Source organism: Lynx canadensis, chromosome D1 (genome assembly GCF_007474595.2).
Source record: "Lynx canadensis isolate LIC74 chromosome D1, mLynCan4.pri.v2, whole genome shotgun sequence".
NCBI classification, from domain to species: domain Eukaryota; kingdom Metazoa; phylum Chordata; class Mammalia; order Carnivora; family Felidae; genus Lynx; species Lynx canadensis.
This window is the reverse complement of record NC_044312.2, coordinates 87885142-87898050: the sequence shown is the minus strand read 5'-3', so window position 1 is coordinate 87898050 and position 12909 is coordinate 87885142. Positions and strand designations below refer to the sequence as shown.

General features: G+C 45.5%; 1 protein-coding gene across 1 annotated transcript in view; it reads right to left on the bottom strand.

Annotated features, from left to right (window-relative positions):
• KIAA1549L (KIAA1549 like) overlaps nucleotides 1-12909 on the bottom strand; it is a 118660-nt gene that overhangs the window by 89903 nt on the left and 15848 nt on the right. The window contains exons 6-8 of the mRNA XM_030333177.1: nucleotides 11115-11277; nucleotides 9517-9576; nucleotides 2540-2691 (exon numbers count right to left, since the gene is read on the bottom strand). Coding sequence (XP_030189037.1) covers nucleotides 2540-2691; nucleotides 9517-9576; nucleotides 11115-11277 — 375 coding nt within the window. The remainder of the gene's footprint in view (nucleotides 1-2539; nucleotides 2692-9516; nucleotides 9577-11114; nucleotides 11278-12909) is intronic.

Sequence of the window (12909 nt, the reverse complement as noted above, 5' to 3'; positions counted from 1 at the left end):
GGCACCTTATAGGACCATTTTTCTGGATGCTCTCTGAAAGACACTGCCCTCACTTTCTGGTCTTTGTGTTCACCTCTATTCTCCTCAAAACGTATTTCCAGGAGTAAGTTTGTGACCATACAAGAGGTACTTGTCTAAATTGCTCACCACAAAGGTCATACCCACTTACGGTGTTTGAAAGTACCCATTTCACTTCATGCTCACCAACCCTGGATAGTACCATCATAAATCTTTGGTAAGTGAAAACGATATCTTGTGGTAGTTAAAACTTGCGTTATTTTGATGACGAGTGGAGTTAAACATTAAAAATTGTTTATTGGTCATATGTATTTCTTCTTCAGACTCAATTTTTCAGATACATTCACTAGAGGAACATCTTTAAATTCCAGACATAGAAGTTTCCATCTTCATGAAGGTGGCTCATCTTTTAAAATTATTTGAGCCCAGAAGAAAGGCCTCTGGGTGGAAGGATTATGTAAGCTATGTAAGAGCAAATTTTATTTGGGAAACTTGGCCACGGCATTCCTGTCCCTCAAAGGAGAGGAGGTAAGGACAGTGTTAGTACAACCAGGTAGAAGGTGAATGCGCATTCAAATATTTGATACCTTCACTCAATTTCAATTTCAATTCTTACGAAGATTCCTCCAAGGGTTATGTTACCACTTCTATAAATTAGGATTTGCAGAAACAAATCCCTACTCACTTCACTCAGACTTCCCAGGCAGCTATGGAGCCAATCACATTGACTACACAGAAGAAACGAGGAAAGAATATCTTGGTGGGCTGTTTTATACATGTAGAATGGATTAGGTTTCTTAGGTTTACAAAAAACACCAGGATTATATGGTCGTTCTTTCTCTCCCTTCAGCTGAGGCAAATCCCATTTCACTGTCTGAGTCCCAACGACTTCCTTTCTCTTATTTGGAGAAGTGTGAATTATAGGGCTCACATGGACCCTAGAGAGGGTAAACCATAAACCTGGCACAAGAAATAAACCATCACTTTACCTGGTCACAGGCTGTCACAGACCACAAAGACTTAGAATGAAAGCAGCATCTAAGAGGACAAGGGGCCAAATTCACCAACTGTGAATGGAGGACCTAGAATCTCCCTCAAGGGATGATGCTTGTCTCAGGCAAGGAAGTGTGGTCCAGAAAATGAGTTGTTTGTACTTTCAAACTCCCGAGGACACAATCTGCAGACAGATTGGAGTAATGCCTATAATTTTCTATAAAACGCTTCCTCTCTTAGACATGGTAATATCAAGCATGTGTGTTTGCATTAAGTTACACCCTAGATGTGGCAATTGCCAATCACGAGTTCACACTCTAGGGGCAGTTTGCTCAATTCCAACTAGGAAGCCCACACTCCGGAGGCAGCCGCCAGGAGTGCTTCTATACTTTGACATCTTGCTCAACAGAGCTTTGTTAATTAGCATAACAAATGTTAGCAATGGGTTCCCAGTTTTGGTGAAATTAGTGGTATTCAAGATACACGGATTGGCTAGAATGCTAGATGGTTCCCACTCTTGCTCGAATTGAATAAAGAATCAAGAAAGAAGCTTGGAGCCTCTAACCTTGGGGATGGTCATTGTGTCTGTAGAGTTCCCCCTGAAGCAGACTGAGAAGAGCTGAATCCTTGTAGATGGATTATTTGGGAGGTGCATGGAACTGACCGGAGGGTGAAGAGGTGATTCAGGGGGTGGAAGGGAACTAGTGAGAGGTACATTATTCATCTAGTTACCACTGTGGGCAGCTAAAAAAGCTTAATTCTATGGGAAATATCTGGCAATTACTGAAAACATACATTTCAGAATTCTCATAGCCACAAAGCAAGAGAGTTGCTGTATTCACACCCCCACCGCTAGTTACTTCCCAGGCACTTCCAGCCAGCCACGGCATCGACAAAGTGGGTTCTGGCATCTCAAGAATGGCCCTTCAATAAAGGTTCAGCAGTGGCTGTTGGAAGCCCAGTAGCATTCAGTAGAAATGGGAAGGGGATTTGGGCAATGCATCAATAGTGTCTGCTACAGCTCTCTCGCCTGAATCCCCGTGTGGTCACCTGACCATCATAAACATGGAGGGCTCTGTTTGTTGAGACTGACTAAAGAAGGCTAACAGACTCCTGCAGCTGGAATATTGATTGGTGCATCTGCCATCCATAGGAGTTGTGGCAAGAGATCTGAAGGTCCCGAGCTCTGGGACTCCATCTAGTCTCCAGAACAGGTTGGGGAGTAGAAAGTCTATGCTTGCTTACTAATCACTTTTGTCTAATAAATATGTGCACGTGTGCAGAATTTGTTCTGAAACCTTACAGTCTAGCAGTAATACAGGAGAGTAGCTAACTCTCACCCTCCTCCACGACTTTGATGCTTAGGACCATGAACCCCCCAAACCTAAGAGTAGTGTTGATTACGTGGCTTGACTAGTCAGTGTGCAGGGCAGGCACTCGTCTGCACACAGCATGGTTTACTGAGTCTCAGCATACTCCCGTACATTTATTACAAGACCCCAGTGGTTTAGTACACATACACACCCACCTGCACGGTGTAGCTTCCCAAGGTAGTGGCCCGTTTAAACCGTCGGCCTTGCTGCTGGGACATCATGAATAGCTGGGCCAGGCGCTGCTCCATGACCCGGGCGAAGCTCTGGTTGTGCAGGCCCACCAGCGAATTGTCCACGCCCTGTAGCACTGTGGATGCAGAAGGCAGAGGGGCTGCTCAGGGGACAGGCTCCCCGTGGATCAAGAAACCACAACCACCACCACCCCTGCACCAGCCACTAAGGGCCATGGGCCCTATCTCATGTTAGGACTTGGCCTTCCTTACCTCAGTCTACCTTCACAAGATCCCCAGGAGTTAGGGATCACTGTCCACACATTATAGATGCTGAAAAGTTATATGACTTGCCTAAGGGCACACAGCTAGTAACAAGCAAAGTCAGGGTTCAGACCCATGCTTATGTAACTCCAATGCCTGGGCTCTCTCCTCCATAAGCTGTGACATGTTTAATGCTGCTGCATTTAATCCAAACCTCATTTAAGATGTTATGTGTTGTTAGAGACCATATGGGAATACAGCATAGCTGCAGGTATGACTAATTGGTTTTTTTTTTTTTTTTTTTTTTTTTACTGGTTCCCACTCAGAAGCCCTGGCTCAGGGCTATCTTTATTATATTTTCCCTTCTCAGCAGCTTTGATAGGGAAGCTGAGCTCCATCCTGCAACCCAGCCCCTTATACATAGAAAAGCCACCCTGTTCAGTGTCCTTGTCTCTCTCTCCTCTATCGGGTCCTTTTGGGACCCACCTCTAAAGTGGCCCAGGGCCTCTCAGGTACCATCCCATTCGAGAGCAGAACTGTGTAATAAAAAGAGTGGGTTCTGTTTCTGTGCTGGTGCTTGCCAGTTGGACTTCCGGCAAGCCTCTGGCCCTTTCTGAGTCCAAGTCCTTCTCTGCAAAAAGGGAGTAAGAAAGTCGGTATCACAGCACATCTATCCTTATGGGCTGTAAGGTTGAAATGAGACAAGATGTATAAAACAGCTTATTACAGTGCCTGGTGCGTAGAAGGGAAATGAAGCCCCTCTTTCCATCCTTCCTCCACTGCTCTTTCATCTATACCCAGGGCTATCTGGGTAGCTGAGGCGTTAATGATAGAATTCCAGGCTACTGCAAGGAGGAGGACCACAAGGAACACCAGGGCCATCCTGGGCCTGAAACAGTCACCTACCACGGGAACAACTTCCTTTGACCCTCTCCCCCCGAAGAAAGCCCAGTCCTTCTTCCAAGTCCCTTGGGAAACACACTTAACCCCAAACACGCAAATACTGCCTCCAAACACAGTCACCCCTGAAATCAAAAATGTTTAAAAAACTTCTCATCTTTTCAAAGAGATGAAAACTTATCATGGGCTGGGAATGTAATACAAGACTTTTCATGTAACAGAGTTTGTACTACCATAGTCCAGCCAAGGGCCATCAAGACCACCCATCTACAGGGATATGGAAATAGTCTGAATATAAAGAATGAGCTGTTGTTATGAGTACATTCTGTATGGGGCCAGAACAAGTGACTGATGACAACACGATACAGAGAATGATGTTGAAACCGATCAAGAGAAACATAAAACCCACAGCTGAGTCTCAGAAATTACTTCTTTGAAGCCACAAATGCTAAATAATCCCTACGGAGGGTATAAAGCAGCTCTCTTTCCAGGGCCCTTGTGAGGGACTCTCAGCTCATCTGTCAGCAGAATTCCTGCAAAGATAAAACATGCCTGCACTGCTCCTTCTGCGGCGGGTCCCCAAGAGGCCCCTTAGAATCCCTCCTGACGAGCTGTCAGGCTGAGGAATGGCCGCCTACCTCCTGGCCCCAGATAGCAGAACCCTCGTTCTTACTGCTTCAAAGATGATCCTCTAGTAAAATTATAAAACCACTGTTGAAAAACTACTTCTAAGTTGGCCTCTCCTGACTACCAGACAAGGGTAAGAGTGGGCACACAGGACAGTCAAAGGGCATCATCACGGATTACTTTAAGGGAAGCCCAGTGATGATGCAAGGACAGACATCAAAGAAAGGGATGGTCAAAGCCTCCAGGTGATGAAAAAGCTCCAGAAATAGATAGTGGTGATGGCTACAACAACACTGTGAACGAACTTTTTTTTTTTTAATTTTTTTTTCAACGTTTATTTATTTTTGGGACAGAGAGAGACAGAGCATGAATGGGGGAGGGGCAGAGAGAGAGGGAGACACAGAATCGGAAACAGTCTCCAGGCTCTGAGCCATCAGCCCAGAGCCCGACGCGGGGCTCGAACTCACGGACCTCGAGATCATGACCTGGCTGAAGTCGGACGCTTAACCGACTGCGCCACCCAGGCGCCCCTGAACGAACTTAATAGCACTGAATTGTGCACTTAAAAATGGTGAAAATAGTACATTGCATGTTATGTTTATTTTACCCCAATTTTTTTAATTGAGGGAGAATAAAAACAAACCACAATCTTCAGGGCACTGCAGGTGGCTGTGGGAACCTCCCAAAGAATTACATGGAACCCACAACTGGACAGTTCCCATGTGCCTCACTGCTCTGTTTGCAAAGAGAATGTGTCCCTCCCTGGCAGCTGTTGAAGAATTGGGGGTTGAAAGGGGGGGTCCGGGTTTGCATCCTGGCGCCCCCTTACTGAGTGCTCTTGGGCAAGTCCCTTAGTTCTTCTGGACCCTTGTCCCTCATCTGAATACACAGGGATCATAATCTACTCCTGATTGTGTCATTATGGGGAACAACACTTTCGAAGAGACATGCTTCGAGGGGCGTGCTAAAAGGTACGAGAGAGGAGGCCCATAAATGCTGGCTGTTGTTGTTGCTCAAATGTGCCCCTTTCTTGCTAGACACATCCTTCCCAGAGGAAGAAATAACTATGTTCCAGGACTACGGCTCCTTTCCTTCCCCCTGAGAACTATGGCAGGCCCCAGGCTCTCAGTCTTCTTCACCTGCCCGAAGGGCCTGGAAACGGGCGTGAGACCACATCTCCCACAGTGACCCAGAAGCAGTAGGGGGTCTTGGACCCTGGCACACGTGCCCACGAGGACAGCAGCCCATCACACCAGCCAGGGCCCCGGCCACCCACCCTTAGCCACCACTGACTCAGCTCAAAGGAGGCGAGCAAGTCCCCAGCTGTGTTCAAAGGAGCTGGTCCAGAAGATTCAGGGGCTGTTACATCACTGGTCTCTTAATCCTTCTTTATTTACAACTGCACCGGGCTCTAAAATTCCAGCAATCAGGTCGGCCTGATTCAGCTTCCTATATTGAATTGTTTTATGTGTAACTGAATCCCATACATTCAGAGCCAAAAGAACCAGACAGCTCAGCTCCTATCTTCCCCTCATTCCACAGGTGAGAGTGAGACGCCCACAGGGCCTGAGTGATGTGCTCAAGGACATGCTATGGTTAGCAGCAGCTGGGCTAAGACCAGAAGAAATCATAAGCCTTCTGGGTCTGGGATATTTTGACTAGTGGGTTCCACAGAGACAAGTGGATAAACCTAAGGTGGGCTCTGACCCCTGTGAGGCAGCAATATGAAGTCTGTGCATCTCTGTCCTGCCTCATATACACAATCCTGGCCACAAGATCCACGGACGACAGAGGCGCTGCAGGAATCACCCTAACGGAGCCACGAGGGACCTGTGCTCAGGGAAAGGAGAAGTGAACAGTGTGTAAAAACATATTTAACATAAATTTAGTGGGGAAGCAGATGGAAACATGTCAGGGTTTTATAATACCAACTATGGAAAGGAAAGTTGTTCCCCATCCTCTGAGCTGCTGCAAATGAGGAAGGAAGATGCAGTACCCTTGACGGACATCTGGGAGCAAAGGGCAGAGTGGTTATTCAAGGGGATGTGCCTCGGAGCACGATGAACAAAGCTATCTTCATCCTAGTTCCCATAAATGATGGTCAAAGGCTGGTGGGAGCTGGTGGGAAAGAAGGAGGGCCATCCTGAAGCTGGTTCTCTCCTCTCCCATGGGCACTAACTGGGCCAACCAGCCCCAAACACAGTGACAGAGGCCACTGCGTATTCCGATTAGCAGCAGCAACAGCAACAACATAAATAAATGAGGGTTACACAGCTGAGCGGGCAAGAGGTGAAGTCCCAGGATGGTTTTGTGAAGGTTATGCCACTCAGACAGAGTCAGGGCAGGATCCGGGTACATAAGGAAAGGGCGAGACAGGAAGCTGTCCAGGGCAGCTGGTGTTTAAGGGCAGATATGTTACCACTTAGCATAAAGCTTACAGTTACTAGGAGAGATGTCTGCAAGGTAAAGAGCAGCATTCCTGCTGGAGTAAACATGCTTCTGGAAGTGTTTCATAACCTGCTGGTTCAAAATGGCACTGCTGGGTTAATATCATCTCCCTCTCGTGTACAAACTCCATTTTTATTCTTTTAAAACAGATTTCTTGGGACACCTGGGTGGTTCAGTCGGTTAAGCACCTAAGTTTTTTTTTTTAATTTTTTAAAATGTTTTTTTATTTATTATTGAGAGACAGAGCATGAGCAGGGGAGGGGCAGAGAGAGGAGGAGACACAGAATTCTAAGCAGGCTCCAGGCTCTGAGCTGTCAGCACAGAGCCCGACGCAGGGCTCGAACTCACAAACCGCGAGATCATGACCTGAGCCAAAGTAGGATGCTCCACCGACTGAGCCACCCAGGCGCCCCAAGCACCTGACTCTTGGTTTCAGCTCAGGTCATGATCTCACAGCTTCGTGTGTTCAAGTCCCACGTCTGGTTCTGTGCTGGCAGTGTGGAGCCTGCTTGGGATTCTCTCTCTCCTTCTCTAACTACCCCCCCTCCATGCTGTCTCTGTCTTTCTCAAAACAAATAAAAAATTTTTTTTTAATTTTTTTTTTCAACGTTTATTTATTTTTTGGGACAGAGAGAGACAGAGCATGAACGGGGGAGGGGCAGAGAGAGAGGGAGACACAGAATCGGAAACATGCTCCAGGCTCTGAGCCATCAGCCCAGAGCCCGACGCGGGGCTCGAACTCACGGACCGCGAGATGGTGACCTGGCTGAAGTCGGACGCTTAACCGACTGCGCCACCCAGGCGCCCCACAAATAAAAATTTTTAAATAACAGATTTCTTCAGTTTGTCTTCTTAGCAGGTAAAATAATGTCTGCATATCCATGGCTCTACCAGGGAGAAAGCAATGTGATTTTCTGCCATTTCGGAGAGGTCTCATTGAGCAGGGCAGTGTGCTCCTTTGTCAGGATTCTAGGCAGCAACCTGTCTACTGCTGGTTTGGGACAGCAGGTGAGGGAGGGAATAGGGCAGGGGAGAGAAGGGAGGGAGGTTTCAGACCGGCTTGCCCAGGCACAACTTCCACAAATTGTAGGATCTTCCTCTCTCTGTGTTAGGGGCTGAATTATGTCCTCCCAAAGTTCATATGTTGAAGTCTTAACCCCCAGTACCTCAGAATGGGATTGTATTTGGAGATGAGGCCCTTAAAGAGGTGAGTAAGGTAAAATAAGGTCATATGGGTGTGCCCTCATCCAGTATGATGGGTGTCCTTATAAGAAGAGGAGTTTAGGGGGCGCCTGGGTGGCTCAGTCAGTTGAGCATCTGACTCTTGGTTTTGGCTCAGGTCACGATCTCATGATTCACAGGTTGGAGCCCCCACATCGGGCTCTGTGCTGGTGGTAGGGAGTCTGCTTGGGATTCTCTCTCTCTCCCTCTCCCTGCCCTTCCCCAACCTATACTCTTGTGCTCTCTCTCTCTCAAAATAAATAAATAAATAAATTTAAAAAAAAAAAAAGAAAAAGAAGAGGAGTTTAGGACACAGACACACACAGAGGGAAGATGCCAAGTAAAGATGGCCATCTACAAGCCAAGGAGAGAGGCCTCAGAAGAAACCAAGCCTGATGACACTCTGATGTCAGGCTTCCAGCCTCTGGAATTATGAGAAAATAAATTCCTGCTGCTGAAGCCCCAAAAGTCTGTGGTACTTTGCTATGGTGTCCCTACCAAGCTAATACCTTCCCCGTCCCCTCCCCACTCCATGTACAGCTGGGCTGGTCACTTTCTCCCACAAATATCTGTCTTCTCTCTTTGTTCCCAATCCTTGCTTTCTGTAAGATTTTCAGAGTGACTGTCTGGCTTTGGAAAAACACAAACAAGTTTTTTGCTGTTTCATAAAGCTCAGCTGGGAAATGTCAAGGAAAAAAAGAAAATGTCACCAAATTCCCTTCTACTTCCATTCGCCCTCACTGTCAGGACACGACTGGGTTCCACCAGGATCAGTGTAGGTGTGGGGCGTGTGCCGAGGAAAGAGAAAAATGCACGCCTAGCATTCCTCAGCCTTTCACTGGGGTTTTGTAGGGCACTGCAGAAAGGCCTACCATCTTTAAATAAACAACCATTCCCAGGGACAGTCCCTAAACATCCACAGGTTACTGTCATACCTTCTGATTATCTACTTTTTGCAAAGAGGAGGCAGTGGATGGGACTTTACAATTTGCTGTTTTGAATGGTTACCTAATATTCACCTTCATATGATATCTTTTCTTAGCTTACTTTACCCATTTCTGGCCCTATGGAAGTAACTCCTTGACTTATAAGACAGGACCAAAGAGGGACCCCTGGGTGGCTCAGTCGGTTAAGCACCCAACTCTAGACTTCGGCTCATGTCATGATCTCATGGCTGGTGAGATCGAGCACAGTGTCAGGCTCTATGCTGGCAGTGCACAGCCTGCTTGGGATTCTCTCTCTCTCCCTGTCTCGGCCCCTCCCCCCTTGCTGTCTCTCAAAATAAATAAAAATAAACTTTAAAAACTATTTAAAAAAAAAAAAAAACAGGACCAAAGAAAAGATGCTGATTCTATCAGTGAATGGCATGCAGTTTTTATTATTATTATTATTATTATTATTATTATATTATTATTTCGTTTTGGGGACTTCTTTTGACATGTAGTTTAAAAACACACACAGCAACCTGATAAGAGGAAAGGGGGAGTAAAATAAGAGATTACCTGTTATTACCCAATAGTCTCTGGTTGTTTCCGATATATCAAGGTTGGGATATTCCAGTGCTAAAACAAATAAGAAACACACCAAGTTACTTTCACAGTTTTTATATGTAAATATTACTTAGGAAAATGGACATACATAATAAAATATCAAACAGCTAAATTCAGCTTTATCATTCTTAGGAACTCCAGGATATACAGGCCAAAACTATTTCGCTGTTCTGAAAAGTAAAATGCTTAGTAAAGGGCTAACTTTCAGATGAAGCGGTTTTTAGGGTTTGTAAATTTATGCTCTTCTGATTTTTTCATCAGAACCTTCCTAAGTGGAACATCTTCACTATCAAAACTCACAGCTAGAACCTGTCTTAACTATAACATTCTTTGTAAAAACTATCCAACCATCACTAATATTTTTAGGAATGATCCTCTCTTGAATGGATTTTTCCAGTGTCAAGGACTAAGTTTATTATTAGCCAAATGTTTGTGACATAGTCCTGGTTCTTTTGAAGGTATGGTGGCCATAAGCGCTAATTCATGTAAAGGGTTTAGCGCAGAGCCTGGCACATGGTAAGTGCTCAATAAATCTTAGTTGTTGTTATTATCAGAATATCAAGAGGAAAGAAAATAAATTCTTCACATGCTGCCATGTGACATAATGCCATCTTTCATGACATTGTCCTTTCCACAAAATTGAGAGTCATCTTTCCTTACTATTTGGAAATTCGCAAAAGCTTGCCATTTAAACACTCAAAACAATTCTGAGTGGCTACTGTGTGCTAAGTACATCCACACACACAATTTCATTTTTTTACAGTATCAAATGCAACCACAGAAGGAAACAGAAAGTTAAAAAAAAAAAAAAAACTTGACCAATGACCTTGAGAAATGTATTAACAATTACATTTAAGAGCACAAATCTTGACTTCCTTTGGCTACCAAGTAAGTGTTTGGGTACAAAATGTAGGCTGCACTGTCTTTGGAGTCTATGCCTTCTGCATGGTAATGAGGATTATATAACTGAAACATTAGAGGAAGAGGAGGCTACAAGACTGACTATGGGGACTTCATCCAGTAAAGTCACGATGCTGATTGCAAATGAGTTGCATTATGTTATCTATAGCCAGGGCAAGGGCTGAAGGCCCGGGAACATTTGCTGATGGCACAAATGGGTGGAAACCACAGCAACCCAGAAGGCCACAAGGACAGACGCCCCACAGGGCAGTTACTGTAAGCTCAAAGGCAGACTGTTTGGGTTCAAGCCCTAGGTTCCATGTCTCATTAGCTGTGACAGTGAGCATCTTGTTACACCTCCTGGAACCTCAGTTTTCTCCTTTGCAAAGTGGGGCGCATTCTGTACTACTATAGGGTGCTTTGTGAGGATTCGATGACATAAGATATGTGAACTGTAAAGGCACCTAACCAATGCTTTTGTTCAGTGTGCAATACACTTGTTATCAATTCAATCCCCGTTTATCACCGATTTCAGTTGTTTCACGATAAAAGAGTTAGTATGTGCCTGGCACAATAGACATTTGTTAAATGGGAAGGGACCTGAGGGGAAGGGAAAAGGCAGTGTCCCTGTGAGGGGTGAACATACTCACGTTCAGCAATGGTGAGCGGCGGGTAGGTGAGGTAGAACCCAACCAGCTCAGCTGAGAGCTGGCGGAGGAGGCTGCTGGCGACCGTGCCGTTGAGGAAGGAGCTCCGATTGCCCACCACGTACACCAAGGTGACTGTCTGGGAGGCATTGGATGTGCTCACAATCTGAATCGACACAGGAGGAAAGGGGAGGGAGACATGCCAAATAAGATGAAGGTTTGTTTCATGGAAGCCCTGGGAGGAGAAGTTTAAGCAGAAGTTGAGGGCAGAGATGAGAGGGACGTGAAGAAAAGCAAGGAAGAGACAAGAATAACAAATACCCATCATTTATGGATTGCTGGCTGAATGCCAGGCACTGTGCTGAGGACACGTGATCTCATTCGGTTCTCACCACAACCCCATGAAGTGTATCCAGCTATGGCTCCATTTTACAGAGGAGCAAACTGAGGCCCGGAATGAGACATGCCCATGATCACACAGATAATAGATAATAAGTTATGTAGCCAGGATTCTAACCCAGATAGTCTGACTTCGGGTTTTAACCAGGTATGTGTATCTCTTCCAGGGGCTAAATTGTCTCAGGTTACGTTTATGGTTCTGAAAATACAAAATAGAGCGTGGAAATGTTAAATCTAAGAGGCCTCAACTGCTCAGAGAAAGCCTGTGTTAAATGTGGGGGGAACCTTGAAGTTTCTACACAACTGATCATCACCCTAGCGAACGGGCAGAGTGATTAAACCTGATGACAAAAGGAATTCAGAAATATAAAACAGCCTCTTTTGAGAGTGATTACATTTCCTTGTGACCTATTAATTCAATATGGAATATGTAAATATTACTATGAGATCGTGTGGTTTTCTTCTTGAATTTTGTCTAAGTCCGTTTTCTCATTACTGGAAAATGCGGTTTTCTGGGTCAATGTATGGACAAAAATATCCCACAGATGAGATTTGAAAAACAGATGCAGTAGGAAGTTATTTAATTTGGTGAGATAGTGTGGGGTTCTGTGCTGGGTTCTGTTCTGTGCCCTCTCCCCTTCCGGATTCACTTGCCACCCACCCACCCACGTTTTGCTCAGTGTCCCGAAAGGCAGACACTGTGGACCACCTCGGTGGGCTCCTTTCCCTCTGGCTTCAGCTAAAAGGAGCTCGGGAGGATGTGAGAGACTGGAAGGAGAGTGGGGTCAGAGAACTGGTATGTCGGGGACTCCTTTCCCACAGTGGGGCTCTTATGGGGGCAGCTTTGGCCTCTGCCTCCTGTAACTGCTCTTTCCCCTTGCCCCATCAGGCCCCAATACTTATAGCCTTGGCTATAAGTGGTTTTCCTAGAGTCTGCCCATGCTTCTGCAAAGAATCCCTTTTATTAGACTTTCTTCAAATTACCTTTATCTGAGTGTGACCTCTCTTCCTGCAGGGAGCCAACTGATAATCCTGTCTTTCCCAGACCTTTGTGTGTTCAGACATAAATATCCCTGCAACTTTCCTTTTAGACATTATTTTTAAAAAGATTGTCAAGAATACCTTCTTGTTATTTCTCACTTTTCCCATAAGTGGAAGTTGCTATATAATTTTCTTTTAAAAATTTTTTTTAATGTTTATTTATTTTTGAGAGAGAGAGAGAGAGAAAGAGAGACTGAGAGTAGGGGAGGGGCAGAGAGAGAGGGAGACACAGAATCCAAAGCAGGCTCCAGGCTCCGAGCCGTCAGCACAGAGTCCGACGTGGGGCTCAAACTCATGGACCACAAGATCATGACCCAAGCTGAAGTCGGATGCTCAACCTGACTAAGCCACTCAGGCA